Below are 27,672 nucleotides of genomic sequence, written 5' to 3' on the forward strand. Positions count from 1 at the left end.
CAATCCATTCTTCTCATTTACCAGTGGCTTTGTTTCACTCAGAACCACAGTATCCAGGTTTTTTACTACCTATCTCTCCTTTCTTCCCATATTGGTTATATCAACAAGCATTCAGACACCCCTGAGCTTTCAAGAAGGATGAACACTCCCTTCTTGGCTCCTTCTTCAGTTCCATCTTTTAGAAATTCAAATACAAGAATCTCTCCCAACCTTATTCACCTTCTACAACAGGCATGAAATACAGGAGTAGATTTTTTCTCCCCTATGTAACACCATTATCATTGTTATAATCATTTCTTTTTTTGTACCTGATCGCCATTTCCTTGGTTAGCAAGGTAGTGCTAGAAGCAAACGAAGGCCACATCTGCTGACACCCATCTTCTAACTTTCATATGCAGTGCAATAAAACCACACATCCCTACCCACAACCAGACCCCATAGACCTTTCCATGGTTTATCCCTGACTCTTCATATGCCCAGGTTCTGTCTAATGACATCATGTTGATCCCTGTAAACTACATCATTCCAATGCACTTTATTCCATGCACACCTTTCACCCTCCTACATGTTCCTGACTGCTCAAAACCTTTATCATTCCATCCTTCCATCTCTAATTTGGTCTCTCCGTTCTTCTTGTTCCCTCCACTTCTGGCATACATTCTCTTTGTCAACCTTCTCTCATTCTTTCCCTCTATATGTCCAAACCATTTCAGCACACCCTCTTCAGCCCTCTCAACTACATTCTTTTTATTACCACACCTCTCTATTACCCTTTCATTATTTACTCAACCAAACCACCTCACACCACATACTGTCCTCAAACATTTCATTTCCAACACAACCAAACTCCTCTGCACAGTCTTATCTAAGCCTATGCCTCACATTCGTATAATACTGTTGGTACTACTACTTCAAATATACCCACCTTTGCTCTCCTAACTAACAATTTCTCTTTCCAAATATTCTTCAGTGCTCCAAGACCCTTTGCCCCCTCATCCACTTTATGACACATTTCCCCTTCCATGGTTCCATTCACTGCCATGTCTACTTCCTGATATCTAAAAAACTTCATTTCCTACAATTTTCCCTTGTTCAAATTCACACTCCTTTTAACGTGACCCTTAACTATGCTAAACCTAATAACCTTATGTTTATTCAGATTCACTGTCAACTTCCTCCTTTCACACACCCCCTCCATAATCAGTCACCAACTTCTGCAGTTTCACACTCGAATCTACAAACAGCGCTGTATCATCAGCAAAAAACAACTGACACACTTCCCAGGCCCTCTCACCCCCTACAGACTGCATAGTTGCTCCTCTTTTCTAGACTCCCACATTTACCTCCCTCATCACCCCATAAACAAACAAATTAAACAACCATCGTGACATCACACACACCTGCTGCAAATCAATCTTCACTTGGAACCATCCACTTTCCTCTCTTCCTACTCATGCACATGCCTTACACCCTTGATAAACACTTCTCACTGCTTCTAGCAGCTCTCCTCTAACACTGTTTACTCTTAAAACCTTCCAAAAGGAAACTATCAACTTCATCATATACTTTCTCTGGATTTATAAATGCCATTCATTTCTATAAGTATCTCTCCCACACATTCTTCAGTGCAAACACCTTACCCACATATCTGCTACTACTTCTGAAACCACAATGTCCCTTTCCAATCTGATGCTCTGTAAGTGCCTTCACTTTCTTCTACTACCCTCCTATATAATTCATATCAAAGATCTCCAAGTTTGCTGATGATACTTGAAACAGGAGGTAAAGCTAAAAAAAAAAAAGGTGAGACTGCAAAATGATTCAGAGAGATCTTAACTCAGTTGTTGTTCGCTGATGATACAGCGCTGGTGACTGATTTGTGTGAGAAACTGCAAAAGTTGGTGACTGAGTTTGGTAAAGTGAGAGAAAGAAGAAAGTTGGAAGTAAATGTGAATAAGAGCAAGGTTATTAGGTTCAGTAGGGTTGAGGGACAAGTTAAGTGGGAGGTAAGTCTGAATGGAGAAAAACTGGAGGAAGTAGAGTTTTGGATATCTGGGAGTGGACTTGGCTGCAGATGGAACCATGGAAGCAGAAGTGAGTCACAGGGTGGGGGAGGGGGAGAAGGATATGGGGACGTTGAAGAATATGTGGAAGGTGAGAACGTTATCTCGGAGCAAAAATGGGTATGTTTGAAGGAATAGTGGTTCCAACAATGTTATATGGTTGCAGCATGGGCTATAGATAGGGTTGTGCGGAGGAGGGAGGATGTGTTGGAAATGAAATATCTGAGGACAATATGTGGTGTGAGGTGGTTTGATTGAGTAAGTAATGAAAGGGTAAGAGAGATGTGTGGTAATAAAAAGAGTGTGGTTGAGAGAGCAGAAGAGGGTGTTGAAATGGTTTGGCCACATGGACAGAAGGAGTGAGGAGAGATTGACAAAGAGGATATATGTGTCAGAGGTGGAGGGAATGAGGAGAAGTGGAAGACCAAATTGGAGGTGGAAGGATGGAGTGAAAAAGATGTTGAGCGATTGGGGCCTCAACCTAAAGGAGAGTGAAAGGCGTGCAAAGACTAGGGTGAATTGGAACAATGTGGTATACCAGGGTCGACATGCTGTCAATGGATTGAACCAGGCATGTGAAGCATCTGGGGTAAACCATGGAAAGGTCTGTGGGACCTGGATGTGGAAAGGGAGCAGTGGTCTCGGTGCATTACACATGACAGCTAGAGACTAAGTGTGAACGAATGTGGCCTTTTGGTCAGTTTCTGGCGCTACCTCGCTGGAGGGGGGATGCTATTTCGGGTGTGGCGGGGTGACAACAGAAATGGATAAAGGCAGCAAGTATGAATGCGTACATGTGTATATATGTACATGTCTGTGTATGTATACGTACGGCGAAATGTATATGTATCTATATGTGCGTGTGTGGGCATTTATGTATATACATGTGTATGTGGGTGGTTTGGGCCATTCCTCGTCTGTTTCCTTGCACTACCTTGCTGAGGTGGGAGATGGTGATTAAGTATAACAGTAATAAAAAAAATGTGTATATGAGTGGATGGGTCATTCTTCGTCTGTTTCCCGATGAAACCTCTCTGATGCGGGAAATGTAAGTGAGAAATACTTAGAAAAACAGATGGATTTGTATGTAGCATTTACGGATCTGGAGAAGGCATATGATAGGGCTGATAGAGATGCTTTGTGGGAGGTTTTAAGAGTATATGGTGTGGGAGGCAAGTTGCAAGAAGCAGTGAAAAGTTTTTACCAGGGATGTAATGCATGTGTATGAGTAGGAAGAGAGGCGAGTGATTGGTTCTCAGTAAATGTTGGTTTGCGGAAGGGGTGGGTGATGTCCCCATGGTTGTTTAATTTGTTTATGGATGGGGTAGTTAGGGAGGTAAATGCAAGTTTTGAAGAGAGACGTGATCATGCAGTCTGTTGGGGATGAGAGGGCCTTGGAAGTGAGTTAGTTGTTCACAGATGATACAGCTCTAGCATAATTCGTAGAGGAAACATCAGAAGTTGGTGGCTAAGTTTGGAGAAGTGTGTGAAAGGAGAAAGTTGAGAGTAAATGTGAATAAGAGCAAGGTTATTAGATTCAGTAGGGGTGAGGGACAAGTTAATTGGGAGGTAAGTTTGAATGGAGAAAACTGGAGAAAGTGAAGTGTTTTAGATATCTGGGAGTTGATTTAGCAGTGGATGGAACCATGGAAGTGGATGTGAGTCTCAGGATGAGGGAGGGGGGAAAAGGTTCTGAGAGCAATGAAGAATGTGTGGAAGGAGAGACCGTTATCCCGGAGAGCAAATATGGGTTTGTTTTCCAACAATGTTATATGGTTGCCAAGCATGGGCTACAGATAGGTGGTACGAAGAAGGGAGGAAATGAGATGTTTGAGGACAAAATGTGGTGTGAGGTGGTTTGATTGAGTAAGTAATGAAAAAGTAAGAGAGATGTGTGGAAATGAAAAGTGTGTGGTTGAGAAAGCAGAAGAGGGTGTGTTGAAATGGTTTGGACATATGGAAAAAATGAGTGAGGAAAGATTGACAAAGAGGATATATGTGTCAAGCCCAGATTGCTCAAAATCTTTTTCACTCCATTCTTCCATCTCCAATTTGGTTTCCTGTTTCTCTTGCTCCCTCCACCTCTGACACATATATCATCTTTGTCAACCTTTCCACCCTCATTCCTTCCATATGTCCAAACTATTTCAACACATCCTCTTCTGCTCTCAACAACACTATTTTCATTACAACATATCTCTCTTACACTTTCATTACTTACTCGATCAAATCATCTCAAACCACATATTGTCCTCCAACATTTCATTTCCAACACATCCAACTTCCTCCATGCAACCCTATTAGTTGGAATGACCATTCCTTTAAACATACCCATTTTGATAACAATTTCTCCTTTCACACACTTTTCCAAACTCAGTTACCAACTTCTGCATTTTCTCACTAGAATCAGCCAACAGTGCTAAATCATCACCGAACAACAATTGACTCACTTCCCAGGCCCTCTTATTCCCAACAAACTGCATACTCGCCCCTCTCTCCAAAACACTTGCATTTACCTCCCTAACCATCCCATCCATAAACACATAAGACAACCACAGGGATATCACACACCCACAGATAAACCTTCATTGGGAACCAATCACTCTTCCCTCTTCCTACTTGTACAAATGCCTTACACCATTGATAAAAACTTATCACTCCTTCTAGCAGATTACCTCCAACACCATATATTCTTATGACCTTCCACAAAGTATCTCTATCAACCATATCACATGCCTTCTCCAGATCCATAAATGCTGCATACAATTCTGTCCATTTTTCTACACACAAATCCATGTTTTTTACAAGTATTTCTCACTTGGTAAAAGAGTAACAAATGATTATCTTACAATTTTTTTCATGTTTACATACAATTAACCCTTGATTTAACATACTAAAAGTGAGGAAGGGGTGTCTGTTAATGCTTTAAGTCTGTTAAATTGAATGTAGCCTTTCCTGTGTCACATTTAAAGTGAGGAGGGGGTGTCTGTTAATGCTTTAAGTCTGTTAAATTGAATGTAGCCTTTCCTGTGTCACATTTAAGATCACACTTTCTTTTAACTACTCTATCACTGTATTGTGCGGTACAACAGTTGGATGGCGAGCATCTGGCAGTGTGGGAATACTTGCCAGGCAATTGGAGGCAGGAGTCAGACTGAGACAGATGTGATGCCATCCCTCTCCTGTGAAAGAATACTTCTTAATGGTGAAGTGAGGAGACTACCTGCTTTCACTGCCCCTCTTACATGGAGCAGAGTAGGATTTGATCCTATGCTGGAAAATCCCAAGTTATTGCAAGGATGCTCACCTTTAGAGGATGGGCACGTCCAAGGAAATTGCCTTCGACGGGGGAACCAATCAAAACAGTGAGGCGATGGAAGCTTTCTACAAAATAAATGGGGAATCATGGCCAGCATCTCCTCAGCCCATTTCCCCAAATCCATTGGAAGCAGCAGTAAAGGCAGCTAAATGGGTGTTGGAGGTAGCCTGCACAACAGCAAAGCGACTCAGGCTATGCTCTAATATCTCAACATCCCCCCCAGGAGAAGGGGTTAAGTCACTCGCACATCTGGCAGCAGGAAGACATTTGCGAATGGTGTCCCAGTGCCCTAGCAATATTAGCTGATAAACCGGCGATAAAGAAATGTTCTGCAAAACAAGGAGCGGGTCACAGCAGAGAGATAAGCCTGCCTGCAGGGCTGCCCAGTAGGTGATGCCACTGTGCTGCACCAGCTGTCCATGGGCACCCGTGTCTGCATGCAGGACCTCTCTTTGAAGGTGTGGGATATGTCAGGAGTGGTAGTGGAGGTGAAGCAGCATAGACAATACTCAGTGAAGCTGGACGGCATTAGTCACCTGTCTTTGCGAAACCAACATCAGCTACGCCCCCGCATTTCACCGATCCCCACAACACCCATGGGTCAAGAGGAGTACCCACCAGCGACAGATTTGCCCCCAGTTGTGGGAATACCCAGCCTCAGGCAGCATCACCCTCACTGTGTGAGACACAGCCCCGCACACTTGCAAGATAAGCTTGTGGTGGCTCCTGTGAAGGGTGAACACACTAATTTACGTCATTTTTGACCTGCTCGCATGTAAAGGAAGTGAATTGTTGCTGAGCAGTGAACTGTGTGTATATTTGCCTTATGTCTTGTCGAATTTCAATTTCACTTTTTGTATTCGTTTCTAGTTTAGTGTTTGTATTTGATGTAACAAAATGTAACATTCAGTTACCAAAATCTCATAAGGGGGTGTAGGTTATAGTGTGTGGTTCAATAGTTGGGTGGCAGGCACCCATCAGAGTAAGAACACTCAGTGGGCAGTTGGAGGTGGGAGTCAGACTGAGATGGTGATGCCATCCCTTCCTGTGAGAGGTTACTTCTTTATAATAAAGCGAGGATAGACTACCTGCTTCCACAACACCTCTCACAATAATTTGATGCAATTTTGAATAACAAGGATTGCAAAATTATTTAATACATAGAGTCATAATTCTGAAATATCAAAAACACTCTATACAATCTGACCACATGAGAGCATGAAGCAGACCGGGACACTGAGACCGAAACAAAGCGAATCTATCCCATGCTACCAAAAACAAGTGCAATATGAAATGTGCATGGTATGACATTTGAAGTTATATTTCTTTTAATCATCAGTAATGCACTGCATTATCATTTGTCCTTTAAGTCAGAAATCCGTCATACCGAGATCCGTTAAATCGAGGGTTTAACTGTACATATGAAATGTCGAATTTTCAACAAATTTACGGCTTCTTAGCTTCTATTTGAATGCAAGTCAATAGCATAAATAAACCATCATCACAATTATGACAAAGATAGTTAACCTCTACAAATACGAAAAAAATGACAATAACAGAGCAGTTGGCTATCCCCTCACTCCTGGAGGTCAAGCATACAAGAGACATAGAAAGTTGTAAACAACGAGATATGAGTGATAGCTCCTTTGAGAGTAAAAATACTAAACTTTCAAACTTGCTTTGTGTTCTGCAAAGCTACTGTAAAGCACAAAGGCTATATACTGAGGACATAAAAATAAGAAAGGTGAATGATAAGCAAATGTAACTGATGGTCCTTCTGCAAATGCATGTTTAGTGTTTAAAGAATTTGCCTCAACTATACAGCTTTATACATCAAAAACTACATGATTTGCACAACAAGTTAAAAAGAAAAAATATCTTAAGGCACAAAAAGTATAAAACATATTCCTTTGATTGTGTAACCCAAGCATAGATGACTCTTCACATACATGGAGTATTACCAAATCTGTGTGGGTTACAAGTATTTCTAGCAAAATATATGCCACAACAACTACCCTAAAAGTAGAACAATATGTTCTGCACTTAAAAAATTCCATTCTACTCACTTTTTCCCAAGGGCCATTAAGCCATACAAGATGCCGCACAAGAATATGAGACCAGAACCAAAGATAGTTGAAATCCCTGCACACATGATGATGGCTGGGAGAGATATGCTGAAAAAACAAAGTTTCTGTCAAATTGAACTCTTACATAGACATTGTTTTCATTATTCTACAACTTATGAAAGCACCAAGTGAAATATTTTCATCTACATCTTTCAAATATCTAAATGTATTCTGTGGAAGGTATTAAGAATATATGGTGTGGGAGGAAAGTTGTTAGAAGCAGTGAAAAGTTTTTATCGAGGATGTAAGGCATGTGTATGTGTAGGAAGAGAGGAAAGTGATTGGTTCTCAGTGAATGTAGGTTTGCGGCAGGGGTGTGTGATGTCTCCATGGTTGTTTAATTTGTTTATGGATGGGGTTGTTAGGGAGGTAAATGCAAGAGTTTTGGAAAGAGGGGCAAGTATGAAGTCTGTTGGGGATGAGAGAGCTTGGGAAGTGAGTCAGTTGTTGTTCGCTGATGATACAGCGCTGGTGGCTGATTCATGTGAGAAACTGCAGAAGCTGGTGACTGAGTTTGGTAAAGTGTGTGGAAGAAGAAAGTTAAGAGTAAATGTGAATAAGAGCAAGGTTATTAGGTACAGTAGGGTGGAGGGTCAAGTCAATTGGGAGGTGAGTTTGAATGGAGAAAAACTGGAGGAAGTGAAGTGTTTTAGATATCTGGGAGTGGATCTGGCAGCGGATGGAACCATGGAAGCGGAAGTGGATCATAGGGTGGGGGAGGGGGCGAAAATTCTGGGGGCCTTGAAGAATGTGTGGAAGTCAAGAACATTATCTCGGAAAGCAAAAATGGGTATGTTTGAAGGAATAGTGGTTCCAACAATGTTGTATGGTTGCGAGGCGTGGGCTATGGATAGAGTTGTGCGCAGGAGGATGGATGTGCTGGAAATGAGATGTTTGAGGACAATGTGTGGTGTGAGGTGGTTTGATCGAGTGAGTAACGTAAGGGTAAGAGAGATGTGTGGAAATAAAAAGAGCGTGGTTGAGAGAGCAGAAGAGGGTGTTTTGAAGTGGTTTGGGCACATGGAGAGAATGAGTGAGGAAAGATTGACCAAGAGGATATATGTGTCGGAGGTGGAGGGAACGAGGAGAAGAGGGAGACCAAATTGGAGGTGGAAAGATGGAGTGAAAAAGATTTTGTGTGATCGGGGCCTGAACATGCAGGAGGGTGAAAGGAGGGCAAGGAATAGAGTGAATTGGAGCGATGTGGTATACCGGGGTTGACGTGCTGTCAGTGGATTGAATCAAGGCATGTGAAGCGTCTGGGGTAAACCATGGAAAGCTGTGTAGGTATGTATATTTGCGTGTGTGGATGTATGTATATACATGTGTATGGGGGGGGGTTGGGCCATTTCTTTCGTCTGTTTCCTTGCGCTACCTCGCAAACGCGGGAGACAGCGACAAAGTATAAAAAAAAAAAAAAAAAAAAAAAAAAAAAAAAAAAAATTCCTACAGTACAAACCATCTCATAACCAAGAGAAGTCATGCCCAACAGGTACATAACCACTGAAAAGGATGGTTCATATTAGCTTTGTTGAGAAAAAAATATATGCATGTCTCTTAACATGATTAATAAATGTAACAGACAAATGGCATGAGCATTCAAAAATTCTAAAATGTCCTAACTAAATCTAAATATCTTACCATTCAGAGAATCCAAACAATGAATATTTTGTATCTATCTATTATATTTGATCATCATTTCCTGCATCAGTGAGGTAGCACCAGGAAACAGACAAGGAAAGACCTATCCACTCACATACACACATACATGCACACATGCAAAATACAAATGCATATACATATATACATATGCACACATTCACATTTGCTCACCTTCATTTATTCCCTGCACCAACCCATCCCACAGGAAACAACACTGCCACCCCCTTAATGATTGAGGTAGCACCATGAAACAGACCAAAAAAAGGCCACATCTGCTCACACTCAGTCTTTAGGTATCATGTGTAATGCAACAAAACCACAGCTCCCTATCCACTTCCAGATGCTTCACATGCCCTGGTTCAATCCATTGACAGCACATCGACCCAAGTATACCACATGGTTCCAATTCACTCTATTCCTTGCACACCTTTCACCCCCCTGTATGTTCAGGCCCCGATCGCTCAAAATCCTTTTCACTCTATTCTTCCATCGCCAAATCGGTCTCCTGTTTCTCCTTGTTCCCTTCACCTATGATACATATATCCTCTTTGTCAATCTTTCCTCACACATTCTCTCCATATGTTCAAACCATTTCAACCCACCCTCTTCTGCTCTCTCAACCACACCCTTTTTATTTCCACACATTTCTCTTACCCCTTCATTACTTACTCAATTAAACCATCTCACACCACATATTGTCCTCAAACATTTCATTTCCAACACATCTACCATCGTCTATGCAACCCTATCTATAGCCCATGCCTTGCAACCATATAACATTGCTGGAACCACTATTCCTTCAAACATACCCATTTCTATTCTCCAAAATAACATTCTCTCCTTCCACACACCCTTCATCACTCCCAGAACCTTTGCCCCCTCCCCATCCTGTGACTTACACTCAGCTTCTATAGTTCCATCCGCTGCTAAGTCCACTCCCAGATACCTAAACCACTCCACCTCCTCCTATTTTTCTCCATTCAAACTTGCATCCCAGTTAACTTGTTCCTCAACCCTACTGAACCTAATAACCTTGCTCTTATTCACATTTACTCTCAACTTTCTCCTTTTACACACTCTTCCAAGCTCAGTCACCAACCTCTGCAATTACTCACCCAAATCAGCCACTAGAGCTATATGATTGGCAAACAACAACTGCCTCACTTCCCAGTCCCTCTCATCTATATGTATAAATATATAAATATGTGTGCATGTGTGTGTGTGTGTGTGTATGGTCTGAACCTATGGAGTGAGAGAGTGAGGAGAAAAAGAAGTCATACGTGATAAAGAGGATATATGTATCAAAAGTGTTACAAGTGGAGGGGACAAAGAGAAGGGGGAGACCAAAGTGGAGTTAGAAGAACAGTGAAATTTTTTTGAATGCTTACGGTTCTGAAGATGCTGGGGGTGAAAGGCATGCATGAGACAGTGAACTAGAGCAATGTGGTACACAGGGAGTAACATGCAGTGAATGAACTGAACCTGGGTGTGTAGCAGCCTTGAGAAAACTGCAAGACAGATTTCTGGCAATGTTCAGCACCAACATGTATCTCCATCAACCCATAATAACTTTGAAGCTGTGACAGGAAATCTCAAGACATACCAGTGCAGACTGAGCATTTCATTAAACAGATCAATGCAAATGGTTTTTGCAGTTAAAGGGTTAAAAGATGGCAACTGTAAATAAGTGGGTATGACATTTGTTACAATAAGACCTCAAGCAACCCTGAAGTCTCCACCTATCAATCGCTACAAAATCATTTCAACTTACAGAACATAGAAGACAGCTTTTTGCCAGTGTGCTCTACTCTCTACCCAAGCTGAGTATCGCTGGACAAATTCCACAAACATACAGCAGCATGGAGCTTCAGCTGAGATCACAATGAAAGCTGCAATCCTGTGAAAACAATCACCAATATTCAGTACATTATATAGAAATATTAGAACTGAGAATTAAAATTGGTATATGCTCATCAAAGAGTAATGATGAAGGCATGCACCTCATCTTACATTAGCAATAATTCACATCGCAAATTTTGATACCATCCCAGCTCAAAGCTCATATTTTCATTCCATGTATCTTTCTACCAATGACTTAAACCTATATCATTTTGTGATACTTACATCTGCCAAATTCCTGCAACAACACATAGTGGGGTGAGAGTGATACAGCTGACTACTCCAAGGCCCATAGCAACTGTAAAAAGAAAACAGGATGATATTAATTCACTGCATCAACTTCATTACAACTAAAAGGGAAACTGAGGAAATATTCAAGCTAACTGCAGTTACTTGTAATACCTAACTTCAAAGAGCTTAAAAAAATCAATGTACACCTACACCAGTAGATCACTTTCCATGATATAAGCAAAACTGTCAGATAATCGTCCATAGAAAAAAAAATGCAAAGCATACAGGAAATTAATTCGACACAACACTATCAGAAGAGGTTAAACATACCTTGTTCTTCAATTCATTTTTTTAACAAAACTTTAACCATGGTGACAGGTGTATAACTTACAACTGCTATTTCAATATATCTATTATAATTTGTTGCGGTCTCCCACATTAGTGAGGTAGCGCAAGGAAACAGACGAAAGAATGGCCCAACTCACCCACATACACATGTATATACATACATGTCCACACACACACGTATACATACCTATACATTTCAACATATACATATACTTACATACACAGACATATACACAAATATACATGTACATAATTCATACTTGCTGCCTTTATTCATTCCCATCGCCACCCCGCCACACATGAAATGACAACCCCTCCCCCCGCACGAGCGTGAGACAGTGCTAGGAAAAGACAACAAAGACCACATTCGTTCACACTCAGTCTCTAGCTGTCATGTATAATGCACCGAAACCACAGCTCCCTTTCCAACTCAAGGCCCAAAAAAACTTTCCACACTTCACATGCCCTGGTTCAATCCATTGACGGTATGTCAACCCCGGCATACCACTTCGTTCCAATTCACTCTATTCCTTGCACGCCTTTCAACCTCCTGCATGTTCAGGCCCCGATCACTCAAAATCTTTTTCACTCCATCCTTCCACCTCCAATTTGGTCTCCCACTTCTTGTTCCCTCCACCTCTGACACATATATCCTCTTCGTTAATCTTTCCACACTCATTCTCTCATTCAATACATATTCATTTATTTATTTATTCTGCTTTGTCACTGTCTCCCACGTTAGCGAGGTAGTGCAGGGAAACAGACGAAAGAATGGCCCAACCCACCCACATACACATGTATATACATACGCATCCACACACGCAAATATACATACCTATACATCTTAACGTATACATATATATACACACACAGACATATACATATATACACATGTACATAATTCATACTGTCTGCCTTTATTCATTCCCACCGCCACCTCGCCACACACAAAATAGAAACCCCCTCCCCACTCATGTGTGTGAGGTAGCGCTAGGGAAAAGACAACAAAGGCCACATTCGTTCACACTTAGTCTCTAACTGTCATGTAATAATGCACCGAAACCACAGCTCCCTTTCCACATCCAGGCCCCACACAACTTTCCATGGCTTACCCCAGACGCTTCACATGCCCTGGTTCAATCCACTGACAGCACGTCAACCCCGGTATACCACATCGTTCTAATTCACTCTATTCCATGTATGCCTTTTACCCTCCTGCATGTTCAGGCCCCAATCACTCAAAATCTTTTCCACTCCATCTTTCCACCTCCAATTTGGTCTCCCACTTCTCCTCGTTCACTCCACCTCTGACACATATATCCTCTTGGTCAATCTTTCCTCACTCATTCTCTCCATGTGACCAAACCATTTCAAAACACCCTCTTCTGCTCTCTCAACCACACTCTTTTTATTACCACACACATCTCTCTTACCCTATTATTACTTACTCGATCAAACCAACTCACACCACATATTGTCCTCAAACATCTCATTTCCAGCACATCCACCCTCCTCCACACAACTCTCTCCATAGCCTTTGCATATATACATACATACATATATATATATATATATATATATATATATATATATATATATATATATATACACACACACAAACTTGATCGTCGCTTCTTAAGTCAGCGAGGCAGTGCTAGGACACAGATGAAGAAAGACCCATCAACTCATATACACATATACATACACGCCCATACACGTATATACACATACACACAAGTACATACTAATACTCATTCCCAGTGCCACTCCACCCCACAAGAAACAGCACTGCCACCACTGCGTCAGCAAGGTAGCATCAGGGAAACAGACAAAAAGGCTACATTCATTCACACAAAATCTCAAACTGTCATGTGTATACATGCATTCCACCACTCCTCCAGCACTTCACTGCGATCCATACATACACTGAATATCCTTAATAACCTGTTAACAACAGTCATCCCCAACCTGTCTCTTAACCCTGTGTTTATATCTCAAACATGTACATGTGATATTTGCTGTAAACTACTTACCACTAAAACCTGAGAAGCAAACCCCAGTCCATCTGTGTGGCAGCCAGGCAGCCAGGCAGCCTAACTCCCCAGGCCATGATGAGCCCAAAAAAGTACCTCCTTGATAACCATTCTATGATTCAAGGCTCTTATAATGCCCCATGCACCCTCATGAGATGGACATTCTGCAATTCACTTTCTGAACTAGGAGGGAAGCGTTTTAACTGACTCAAAAATGTGCTCAGGTTATGTGTATATATCTCCAACATGTAATATACACATGATATCAGATGTAAATTACTTACTACTACATCCAAAGAATAGAATCCCAGCCCATCTGTGAAGCAGCCAGCACACATATCCCCCAGGATACAGTGATACAAATAACAGCACATCATCCATAACCATTATGTATTTCACATATCTCATGATGCCTTCCACATCCTTACGAGATGAAAAAACTGCCATTCACACTCTAGACTAAGAAAGAAGGCTTTTCTCAACACACAATGCAAAATGCACAAATCATATCTCATGTAAACTATTTACCACAACACCCCAAGAATTGAACCCAGGTCCATCTGTCAGGCAGCCAGGCACCCAACTCTCAGGCCACTATGAGGTCAAAACAGTACCTCCTTACACTTCCTTATGAGAATGAAATACTGCCACTCACACTATGGACAAGGAAGGAAGAATTCTTAATCGACCCACAGGGCACTAAGGTAATGAGTACATATTCAGACATATACATACATATACCTGGTGTAAACAATTTAACTACTACGAAGACCTACCACAAGCCATGTCTATCAACCCTACCACATTCTTTCTCCATATTCTTAAATGCTAGCTATAAATCCTTGCTTCTCTATGTATTTCTCACAAGCACTCCTTAAAACAAATAAGTGATCCACATACCCTCCACCACTCATAAAACCACAATGTTCCACCCCACTCTTCCATATTAAATCCCAGGAACATTCAACAATCGTATACCTCTGTAGCATATTTCTTCTATCACATCAATCACTAAATAAGATTAGATGAGCGTCTAATTGGTTCTCAAATGATATTTTACAATTGTATCACCTACTATTAACCTTAAATTTTCCAATATATCTAAAAAACCCTATCGCCTTATATAATATCATTCAAAAGGGTGTAGAGCACCAAATCAAGCTCCAAAGGTATCTCTGGAATCACACTGAAATATTATACCAGAGTAAATATATAACAGCATTTAAAACATAAGCAGACATTTCCTTGAGCCAGTTTTACTGCAAAGGTAAAATAAAGTTTTACTGAATAATTTCTTTTTTTTCTATGTAAAGAGTCAAGATACATAAATAATCAAAACCAACTACCAATCACTGTCTTGTCATCACTCAAATATATAGTAACAATAAGGATGGGATATCAGTAATGATATTAATCTAATAAATGCCAATAAATACAACAAAATGTCATAATGAAACTACATAAACAAAGCAGACATATGATGGGATGAAGTTTGTGTTAAATAAAAAAAGAAACAAGTGTATCAAACACTACATACATAAGGAAGTGACAACACCATCAGGGAAAACACGTCAACACCAGGCTGTTTGGCACAACGCTATTTCAAAAAGACATTCCTGCCACAAGTTATTAGTTCTTCCTGGCTGAGGATTATATCAATTATTTCTTGAATGTTTTATCGTTCTTACATGATGCTCCTTCTTTCAAGCAATATCGGATTTCTCTGTACCGTTTCTGTATTCATACAATATGTCATTGTGTGTAGAGGCTGATCTGGTAAGTACTATGACAGAGCTAGTTATAAATTTTCTTTCAGGGCTACAAATCTTTTTTTTAAATAACACTAGCTTATAAATATTTCACACTAACTTATATAAGGATACCATGCAATGCTGATGAAATACAGTGTTACTCAGGTAATGTCATATCCACTACAGCTTACAATCTAATAATAATATTATTTCACTTTTACCCAAATACAAACCTAATTCCTTTAACTGAAATAATGAACCCTTATATACAGTATATTCTAATCTAGCCTCACTCTCCTTCAAGACATGTAAACTAATTGACATTATCCTTACCCTACACTATCGGCCATTTTTCATATCTAACATAAATGTTTTCCTGCAACTCCTTGCATTTGCAACAGTCTGCAACAAAGAATGTAACAACATATAAATCCTACGTAAAAAGCCAGCAATGTAGATATCCCACCGAGAAAAGAAACTAGACCTTAGGTTGATTTGGGAACGGAGAGACATGCGTTCAATATTGCACTCACTTATTCCTCCTCCACAACCCACACCACGGGCAAGATATTTCTGCCACCATGGTATTTCCGCCTGGGGTGCTGGGGTCGCCATATCTGGTAAATTTCTAAGGTTTACTGATAGATATGGTGCTAGAGAGTATCAGCAGCTAACTAATCCGAAATCGTCGATGAAAATGACAGCTGACAACATCATGAGGATGACTAACACGGCCACCCACTCTTCTAAGGGATTTCAAACCTGTACTTTCAATTACAATTATGGTTTTTGATCGCATTATTTCTCATCCTCTTCATAATTCATATTCACTCACAAATACAATATATATATATATATATATATATATATATATATATATATATATATATATATATATATATATATATATATATATATATAGGGAGCGGGGGGCTGGAAATCCTCCCATCTCTTTTTTTTTATTTTCCAAAAGAAGGAACAAAGAAGGGGGCTAGGTGAGGATGTTCCCTCAAAGGCTCAGCCCTCTGTTCTTAACGCTACCTCGCTAACGTGGGAAATGGCGAATAGTTTGAAAGGAAGATATATATATATATATATATATATATATATATATATATATATATATATATATATATATATATATATATATATATATATATATATAATCACAGTGGCTTCCAGTATAACATATATCAAGAAAGTAAAGGAGAAACAGTTTATGTGTATACCTGATTACAGGATATTAATCTGTTGTATTTGAGCAACAAGGGAACCTCAAGTCATAGAGCCCTATCTTTTAAAGCGTCTAAAATATTATAGTATTCTATATATTTTTTTTTATACTATTTTCACTGTCTTCGCTTTGCCTGTCCTGTACATCCACAAATATTAATGTAAAAGCAGTATATGCTGTTCCGTTCAGTTCATACGGTGTAGCTCTGTAATAAAGGCTGAATAGGCGATCATCTACATAAACTAAAATCGCCACCTAGTATTGCCAGTACGGAAATACTTCTTTGTGTGGAGGGACAATCTACACAAAGACTGTCTTTGCAATCTACAGATGATAGGGTTTTATGGAGCAATAACCACTTCCCGTTGTTTGTATTTCTCTCATATCTGGTATGATTTCTACATAGTTTCCTGCTTTCATCTAATCTGTAATTTTTTGAGAATTGCTCAGGCGCTGAATGGAATCTACTATATTTTCACGGTCTAACACCTAAATATATTTGAGGTCCATTTCAATCCTTAGTTAAAATTCTGTAGTCTATATCTGATGCTGTGGTGACCATAAACGTACTCTAGAATAATGTTTATCATGATACTTCTTCCTAGGAGAAATATTGGTCCTTTAACATCGCAAGGTGGACCCCACTATATCTAATTCTTCGAACCCACCGATAATTTGGGACAACAGCATTGTTGGTCATATTGTCAACATGACCATCCTAAATGGATTTGGTACTTATTCAGATTTCACTTATGTCATCGAATTTTGATTACTTTAGCTTGGATATTTCCTATAAATATGAACACACACACACACACACACACACACATATAAAACAATACATTTCTCTTTATTAAAACAATACGACATTTCTTTTTTTATAAAAAATACGACATTTCTCTTTTTAAAGCTATGGAACGACAGTAAGTCATGTCATTTATTCAATGGAAAAATTACAACAGCATCTTTTTTTTCTTTTTTTAGACTACCATTGCTGAACATCGAGTATGGGGATCAAGGAGTCATACCACAGGTACGGCTGTAAGATGGGTCATAAGACTCATTTCTCTGGGAATGTTTACGTCACGTGAGGTCATACGCCACGACCTGACAACCAAGTCAAAGGCCTCAAGTCGCCGTCAATAAGATGACACTTTGTGGAGCTTCGCTTCGGTATGTCGTAACAGCTGACTAAATGGCAGAAAACTGACTCCCTAAACTGAATATCTACTCCTAAAAAATTACTGAGATATTTTGAAGTTTTTTACCCAGTAAACGTACTGATCGTGGAATAATAAAGCAAGTTTAACGTACAAACTTAGTGCCTCCATGTTTTCGTAATGTGCATGACAGGTATGTCACTAACCACATTTTTGTTAAACGAATTAATAACTTAACAAAAAGTACACACACACACACATATATATATATATATATATATATATATATATATATATATATATATATATATATATATATATATATACTATTCACCACTTCCCGCGTTTGCGAGGTAGCGTTAAGAACAGAGGACTGGGCCTCAGAGGGAAAATCCTCACCTGGCCCCCTCTCCGTTCCTTCCTTTGGAAAATAAAAAAAAAAAAAACCGAGAGGGGAGGATTTCCAGCCACCTGATCCCTCCCCTTTTAGTCGCCTTCTACGACACGCAGGGAATACGTGGGAAGTATTCTTTCTTCCCTATCCCCTGGGATATATATATATATATATATATATATATATATATATATATATATATATATATATATATATGTATATTTTTATTTTTTCTTATTTTTTTTTATTTTGCTTTGTCGCTGTCTCCCGCGTTTGCGAGGTAGCGCAAGGAAACAGACGAAAGAAATGGCAAAACCCACCCCATACACAATGTACGCACACACACGCCCACACACGCAAATATACATACCTATACATCTCAATGTACACATATGTATACACACACAGACACATACATATATACCCATGCACACAATTCACACTGCCTGCCCCTATTCATTCCCATCGCCACCTCGCCACACATGGAATACCATCTCCCTCCCCCCTCATGTGTGCGAGGTAGCACTAGGAAAAGACAACAAAGGCCCCATTCGTTCACACTCAGTCTCTAGCTGTCACGCAATAATGCCCGAAACCACAGCTCCCTTTCCACATCCAGGCCCCACACAACTTTCCATGGTTTACCCCAGACGCTTCACATGCCCTGATTCAATCCACTGACAGCACGTCAACCCTGGTATACCACATCGATCCAATTCACTCTATTCCTTGCCCGCCTTTCACCCTCCTGCATGTTCAGGCCCCGATCACTTAAAATCTTTTTCACTCCATCTTTCCACCTCCAATTTGGTCTTCCACTTCTCCTCGTTCCCTCCACCTCCGACACATATATCCTCTTGGTCAATCTTTCCTCACTCATTCTCTCCATGTGCCCAAACCATTTCAAAACACCCTCTTCTGCTCTCTCAACCACGCTCTTTTTATTTCCACACATCTCTCTTACCCTTACATTACTTACTCGATCAAACCACCTCACACCACACATTGTCCTCAAACATCTCATTTCCAGCACATCCATCCTCCTGCACACAACTCTATCCATAGCCCACGCCTCGCAACCATGCAACATTGTTGGAACCACTATTCCTTCAAACATACCCATTTTTGCTTTCCGAGATAATGTTCTCGACTTCCACATTGTGGAATTCTTCAAGGCTCCCAGGATTTTCGCCCCCTCCCCCACCCTATGATTCACTTCCGCTTCCATGGTTCTATCCGCTGCCAGATCCACTCCCAGATATCTAAAACACTTTACTTCCTCCATTTTTCTCCATTCAAACTTACCTCCCAATTGACTTGACCCTCAACCCTACTGTACCTAACAACCTTGCTCTTATTCACATTTACTCTTAACTTTCTTCTTTCACACACTTTACCAAACTCAGTCACCAGCTTCTGCAGTTTCTCACATGAATCAGCCACCAGCGCTGTATCATCAGCGAACAACAACTGACTCACTTCCCAAGCTCTCTCATCCACAACAGACTTCATACTTGCCCCTCTTTCCAATATATATATATATATATATATATATATATATATATATATATATATATATATATATATATATATATATGTATATATATACGACACGCAGGGAATACGTGCGAAGTATTCTTTCTCCCCTATTCCCAGGGATAAAAGTGGAGGGAGCTGGGGGCTGGAAATCCTCCCCTCTCACTTTTTTTTCTTTCTTTTTTTTCCAAAAGAGGGAACAGAGAAGGGGGCCAGGTGAGGATATTCCCTCAAAGGCCCAGTCCTCTGTTCTCAACGCTACCTCGCTAATGCGGGAAGTAGCGAATAGTATGAAAGAAAAAGAATATATATATATATATATATATATATATATATATATATATATATATATATATATATATATATATATATATCCCTGGGGATAGGGGAGAAAGAATACTTCCCACGTATTCCCTGCGTGTCGTAGAAGGCGACTAAAAGGGAAGGGAGCGGGGGGCTGGAAATCCTCCCCTCTCGTTTTTTTTTTTTAATTTTTCCAAAGAAGGAACAGAGAAGGGGGCCAGGTGAGGATATTCCCTCAAAGGCCCAGTCCTCTGTTCTTAACACTACCTCGCTATCGCGGGAAATGGCGAATAGTATGAAAAAAAAAAAAAATGAATATATATATATATATGAGTTTGGTAAAGTGTGTGAAAGAAGAAAGTTAAGAGTAAATGTGAATAAGAGCAAGGTTATTAGGTACAGTAGGGTTGAGGGTCAAGTCAATTGGGAGGTAAGTTTGAATGGAGAAAAACTGGAGGAAGTAAAGTGTTTTAGATATCTGGGAGTGGATCTGGCAGTGGATGGAACCATGGAAGCGGAAGTGGATCATAGGGTGGGGGAGGGGGCGAAAATTCTGGGAGCCTTGAAGAATGTGTGGAAGTCGAGAACATTATCTCGGAAAGCAAAAATGGGTATGTTTGAAGGAATAGTGGTTCCAACAATGCTGTATGGTTGCGAGGCGTGGACTATGGATAGAGTTGTGCGCAGGAGGATGGATGTGCTGGAAATGAGATGTTTGAGGACAATGTGTGGTGTGAGGTGGTTTGATCGAGTAAGTAACGTAAGGGCAAGAGAGATGTGTGGAAATAAAAAGAGCGTGGTTGAGAGAGCAGAAGAGGGTGTTTTGAAATGGTTTGGTCACATGGAGAGAATGAGTGAGGAAAGATTGACCAAGAGGATATATGTGTCGGAGGTGGAGGGAACGAGGAGAAGAGGGAGACCAAATTGGAGGTGGAAAGATGGAGTGAAAAAGATTTTGTGTGATCGGGGCCTGAACATGCAGGAGGGTGAAAGGAGGGCAAAGAATAGAGTGAATTGGAGCGATGTGGTATACCGGGGTTGACGTGCTGTCAGTGGATTGAATCAAGGCATGTGTATGGGGGTGGGTTGGGCCATTTCTTTCGTCTGTTTCCTTGCGCTACCTCGCAAACGCGGGAGACAGCGACAAAGCAAAAAAAAAAAAAAAAATATATATATATATATATATATATATATATATATATATATATATATATATATATATATATATATATGAATGAAACCATGGAAGCGGAAGTGAGTCACAGGGTGGGGGAGGGGGCGAAAGTTCTGGGAGCTTTGAAAAATGTGCTGTCCATTGACAGCACATCAACCCCGCTATACCACATCCTTTCAATTCACTCTATTCCTTGCACGCCTCTCACCCACCTGTAAGTTCAAGTCCCAATCGCTCAAAATCTCTTTCACTCCATCTTTCCACCCCCAATTTGGTCTCCTGCTTCTTTTTGTTCCTTCCACCTCTGACACATATATCCTCTTTGTCAATCTTTCCTCACTCATTCTCTCCATATGTCCAAACCATTTCAACACATCTTCTCTCAATCAGTTGGTCATAAACATGCTGTTGTTCCAAATGCTGGTAAAATACATATTTGTGAATATAAAAGCTTTTCCCTCCATCTGTAGTATTTTGATACATCATCTAATATATCTGCTTATCAAGATGTGCTGCTGGTTAAGTAAAAGATAAAATTCAATATGCAAAATTTAGTGTCTTTGTATACTTGTGTTATGATTGCATTGTCTTCCTTTCTATATACTATGCATCTATAAGGTACATTATTTACCATAATTTACCCATTCTCAGCCAGCTTCCCATAAATCGAACAGCCCCAAGGGAAGGATGAACACTAGGGTTGGATGTCAGTCGACTGCCACACCTAGGATTCAAACCCATACAAGGCAGACCATGGGCTGTCATGTTCTGACTCATGGTCAGTAACACTATTTACAGCACCACAGAAACCTAAATGTACATGAATGTATGATTCATGTTATAGGGTTGTTAGTTTGTTTACTGCTTTAGGAACAGGCACTATAAACAGCCTACATCAAATATTTGCTGATAAACACAAGGAAAATGAAACATGTTATGTTCCCAAGTACACTTTCAGGTAATGATCACATCGTCAGGTGAGATACAAGTCAGAGAATTACAACTCTACACCATATGCAGTATAACCTTTATTCTCTTTATGGCCATCAGATATCTCTTTCCAATAACAACACTGGGAATTTTCATATTTCAAATGATTAGATAGGAAGCTAATTTCTCCTGATTCATTTTTCATTATATCACAAAATTTTTCTCTACGGTGTTTAAGAAGAGCTTTGAGCTATTATCATCTTCATAATTCTTCATTAAAGCTGTGCATGAAACTGATTTACTCTCTCTAGTTATTACACACAAAAAATTACATACTTCTGTGAAGCATAAGATCCAAAGTAAGTTTGTAGTATAACAAATATGTAAATAATACATAACTAATGGACATCTAGAAGAGTGCTGCAAAGACAAGACAAAAAATTAGGTTATGAAAAGTGGAAAAATCTGCTCTCTTCAACTGGTGCATCACAAGCATCATAGATTCTCTAAGATATTCACTAAGAAAGATAAGGTGAAGAACTTCTAACCCTCTGTGCTTTGGTGAGAATGAGTGAGGAATGATTGACAAAGAGGATATATGTGTCAGAGGTGGAGGGAACGAGGAGAAGTGGGAGACCAAACTGGAGGTGGAAGGATGGAGTGACAAAGATTTTGAGCGAGTGGGGCCTGAACAAACAGGAGGGTGAAACATGCAAAGACTACAGTGAATTGGAACGATGTGGTATACTGAGGTTGATGTGCTGTCAATGGATTGAACCAATGCATGTGAAGTGTCTGGGGTAAATCAATGAAAGTTTTGTGGGGCCTGGATGTGGAAAGGGAGCTGTGGTTTCGGTGCATTTCCCTGATGATGTGATTATTACACGAAAGTGCACTTGGGAACATATCATGTTTCATTTTCCCTGTGGACTCATAGGAATATATATATTATTATTCATTTATTTTATTTTGCTTTGTCGCTGTCTCCCGCGTTTGCGAGGTAGCGCAAGGAAACAGATGAAAGAAATGGCCCAACCCACCCCCATACACATGTATGTACACACACATCCACACACGCAAATATACATACCTATACATCTCAATGTACACATATATATACACACACAGACACATACATATATACCCATGCACACAATTCACACTGTCTGCCTTTATTCATTCCTATCGCCACCTCGCCACACATGGAATACCATCCCCCTCCCCCCTTATGTGTGCGGGGTAGCGCTAGGAAAAGACAACAAAGGCCTCATTCGTCACAGTCAGTCTCTAGCTGTCATGCAAATAATGCCCGAAACCACAGCTCCCTTTCCACATCCAGGCCCCACACAGCTTTCCATGGTTTACCCCAGACGCTTCACATGCCCTGATTCAATCCACTGACAGCACGTCAACCCCGGTATACCACATCGATCCAATTCACTCTATTCCTTGCCTGCCTTTCACCCTCCTGCATGTTCAGGCTCCGATCACTCAAAATCTTTTTCACTCCATCTTTCCACCTCCAATTTGGTCTCCCACTTCTCCTCGTTCCCTCCACCTCCGACACATATATCCTCTTCGTCAATCTTTTCTCACTCATTCTCTCCATGTGCCCAAACCATTCAAAACACCCTCTTCTGCTCTCTCAACCACGCTCTTTTTATTTCCACACATCTCTCTTACCCGTACATTATTACTTACTCGATCAAACCACCTCACACCACACATTGTCCTCAAACATCTCATTTCCAGCACATCCACCCTCCTGCGCACAACTCTATCCATAGCCCACGCCTCGCAACCATACAACATTGTTGGAACCACTATTCCTTCAAACATACCCATTTTTGCTTTCCGAGATAATGTTCTCGACTTTCACACATTCTTCAAGGCTCCCAGGATTTTCGTCCCCTCCCCCACCCTATGATTCACTTCCGCTTCCATGGTTCCATCCGCTGCCAGATCCACTCCCAAATATCTAAAACACTTTACTTCCTCCAGTTTTTCTCCATTCAAACTTACCTCCCAATTGACATGACCCTCAACCCTACCGTACCTAATAACCTTGCTCTTATTCACATTTACTCTTAACTTTCTTCTTTCACACACTTTACCAAACTCAGTCACCAGCTTCTGCAGTTTCTCACATGAATCAGCCACCAGCGCAGTATCATCAGCGAACAACAACTGACTCACTTCTCAAGCACTCTCATCCACAACAGACTTCATTTTTGCCCCTCTTTCCAAAACTCTTGCATTCACCTCCCTAACAACCCCATCCATAAACAAATCAAACGACCATGGAGACATCACACACCCCTGCCGCAAACCTACATTCACTGAGAACCAATCACTTTCCTCTCTTCCTACACGTACACATGCCTTACATCCTCGATAAAAACTTTTCACTGCTTCTAACAACTTGCCTCCCACACCATATATTCTTAATACCTTCCACAGAGCATCTCTATCAACTCTATCATATGCCTTCTCCAGATCCATAAATGCTACATACAAATCCATTTGCTTTTCTAAGTATTTCTCACATACATTCTTCAAAGCAAACACCTGATCCACACATCCTCTACCACTTCTGAAACCACACTGCTCTTCCCCAATCTGATGCTCTGTACATGCCTTCACCCTCTCAATCAATACCCTCCCATATAATTTACCAGGAATACTCAACAAACTTATACCTCTGTAATTTGAGCACTCACTCTTATCCCCTTTGCCTATGTACAATGGCACTATGCACGCATTCCGCTAATCCTCAGGCACCTCACCATGAGTCATACATACATCAAATAACCTTACCAACCAGTCAACAATACAGTCACTCCCTTTTTTAATAAATTCCACTGCAATACCATCCAAACCTGCTGCCTTGCCGGCTTTCATCTTCTGCAAAGCTTTTACTAACTCTTCTCTGTTTACCAAATCATTTTCCCCAACCCTCTCACTTTGCACACCACCTCGACCAAGACACCCTATATCTGCCACTCTATCATCAAACACATTCAACAAACCTTCAAAATACTCACTCCATCTCCTTCTCACATCACCACTACTTGTTATCACCTCCCCATTAGCACTCTTCACTGAAGTTCTCATTTGCTCCCTTGTCTTACGCACTTTATTTACCTCCTTCCAGAACATCTTTTTATTCTCCCTAAAATTTAATGATACTCTCTCACCCCTTCTCCCTAAAATTTAATGATACTCTCTCACCCCAACTCTCATTTGCCCTCTTTTTCACCTCTTGCACCTTTCTCTTGACCTCCTGTCTCTTTCTTTTAAACATCTCCCACTCAATTGCATTTTTTCCCTGCAAAAATCATCCAAATGCCTCTCTCTTCTCTTTCACTAATACTCTTACTTCTTCATCCCACCACTCACTACCCTTTCTAATCAACCCACCTCCCACGCTTCTCATGCCACAAGCATCTTTTGCGCAATCCATCACTGATTCCCTAAATACATCCCATTCCTCCCCCACTCCCCTTACTTCCATTGTTCTCACCTTTTTCCATTCTGTACTCAGTCTCTCCTGGTACTTCCTCACACAAGTCTCCTTCCCAAGCTCACTTACTCTCACCACCCTCTTCACCCCAACATTCTCTCTTCTTTTCTGAAAACCCATACAAATCTTCACCTTAGCCTCCACAAGATAATGATCAGACATCCCTCCAGTTGCACCTCTCAGCACATTTACATCCAAAAGTCTCTCTTTCGCGCGCCTGTCAATTAACACGTAATCCAATAACGCTCTCTGGCCATCTCTCCAACTTACATAAGTATACTTATGTATATCTCGCTTTTTAAACCAGGTATTCCCAATCACCAGTCCTTTTTCAGCACATAAATCTACAAGCTCTTCACCATTTCCATTTAAAACACTGAACACCCCATGTATACCAATTATTCCCTCAACTGCCACATTACTCACCTTTGCATTCAAATCACCCATCACTATAACCCAGTCGCGTGCATCAAAACCACTAACACACTCATTCAGCTGCTCCCAAAACACTTGCCTCTCATGATCTTTCTTCTCATGCCCAGGTGCATATGCACCAATAATGACCCATCTCTCTCCATCAACTTTATACATAAATATATATATATATATATATATATATATATATATATATATATATATATATATATATATATATATATATATATATATATATTGGGAGGTAAGTTTGAATGGAGAAAAACTGGAGGAAGTAAAGTGTTTTAGATATCTGGGAGTGGATCTGGCAGCGGATGGAACCATGGAAGCGGAAGTGGATCATAGGGTGGGGGAGGGGGCGAAAATTCTGGGAGCCTTGAAGAATGTGTGGAAGTCGAGAACATTATCTCGGAAAGCAAAAATGGGTATGTTTGAAGGAATAGTGGTTCCAACAATGTTGTATGGTTGCGAGGCGTGGCCTATGGATAGAGTTGGGCGCAGGAGGATAGATGTGCTGGAAATGAGATGTTTGAGGACAATGTGTGGTGTGAGGTGGTTTGATCGAGTAAGTAACGTAAGGGTAAGAGAGATGTGTGGAAATAAAAAGAGCGTGGTTGAGAGAGAAGAAGAAGGTGTTTTGAATGGTTTGGGCACATGGAGAGAATGAGTGAGGAAAGATTGACCAAGAGGATATATGTGTCGGAGGTGGAGGGAACGGGGAGAAGTGGGAGACCAAATTGGAGGTGGGAAGATGGAGTGAAAAAGATTTTGTGTGATCGGGGCCTGAACATGCAGGAGGGTGAAAGTAGGGCAAGGAATAGAGTGAATTGGATCAATGTGGTATACCGGGGTTGACGTGCCGTCAGTGGATTGAATCAGGGCATGAGAAGCATCTGGGGTAAACCATGGAAAGCTGTGTAGGTATGTGTATTTGCGTGTATGGACGTATGTATATACATGTGTATGGGGTGGGTTGGGCCATTTCTTTCGTCTGTTTCCTTGTGCTACCTCGCAAACGCAGGAGACAGCGGCAAAGAAAAAATATATATATATATATATATATATATATATATATATATATATATATATATATATATAGGAGATGGAGTGAGTATTTTGAAGGTTTGTTGAATGTGTTTGATGATAGAGTGGCAGATATAGGGTGTTTTGGTTGAGGTGGTGTGCAAAGTGAGAGGGTTAGGGAAAATGATTTGGTAAACAGAGAGGAGGTAGTAAAAGTGTTGCGGAAGATGAAAGCCAGCAAGGCAGCAGGTTTGGATGGTATTGCAGTGGAATTTATTAAAAAAGGGGGTGACTGTATTGTTGACTGGTTGGTAAGGTTATTTAATGTATGTATGATTCATGGTGAGGTGCCTGAGGGTTGGCGGAATGCTTGCATAGTGCCAGTGTACAAAGTGCTCAAATTACAGAAGTATAAGTTTGTTGAGTATTCCTGGTAAATTAAATGGGAGGGTATTGATTGAGAGGGTGAAGGCATGTACAGAGCATCAGATTGGGGAAGAGCAGTGTGGTTTCAGAAGTGGTAGAGGA

General features: G+C 40.6%; 1 protein-coding gene across 2 annotated transcripts in view; it reads right to left on the reverse strand.

The window, feature by feature from the left end:
* Window positions 1-16,170, reverse strand: part of fwe (Calcium channel fwe) — a 30,079-nt gene extending 13,909 nt beyond the window's left edge. Inside the window, exons 1-4 of one of the 2 annotated variants that reach the window (XR_011715703.1) lie at window positions 15,966-16,170; window positions 11,295-11,367; window positions 10,942-11,067; window positions 7,449-7,556 (exon numbers count right to left, since the gene is read on the reverse strand). Coding sequence is in view for 1 of the 2 variants with exons in the window: in XM_071687132.1 (XP_071543233.1) it covers window positions 7,449-7,556; window positions 10,942-11,067; window positions 11,295-11,367; window positions 15,966-16,047 (389 nt within the window). In the remaining variant the exon portion in view is untranslated. The remainder of the gene's footprint in view (window positions 1-7,448; window positions 7,557-10,941; window positions 11,068-11,294; window positions 11,368-15,965) is intronic. The other variant, XM_071687132.1, reaches the window with a different exon arrangement.
* Between the last annotated feature and the right edge of the window lie 11,502 nt (window positions 16,171-27,672).

The sequence above is a fragment of the Panulirus ornatus genome, chromosome 43 (genome assembly GCF_036320965.1).
Source record: "Panulirus ornatus isolate Po-2019 chromosome 43, ASM3632096v1, whole genome shotgun sequence".
Classification (NCBI taxonomy): domain Eukaryota; kingdom Metazoa; phylum Arthropoda; class Malacostraca; order Decapoda; family Palinuridae; genus Panulirus; species Panulirus ornatus.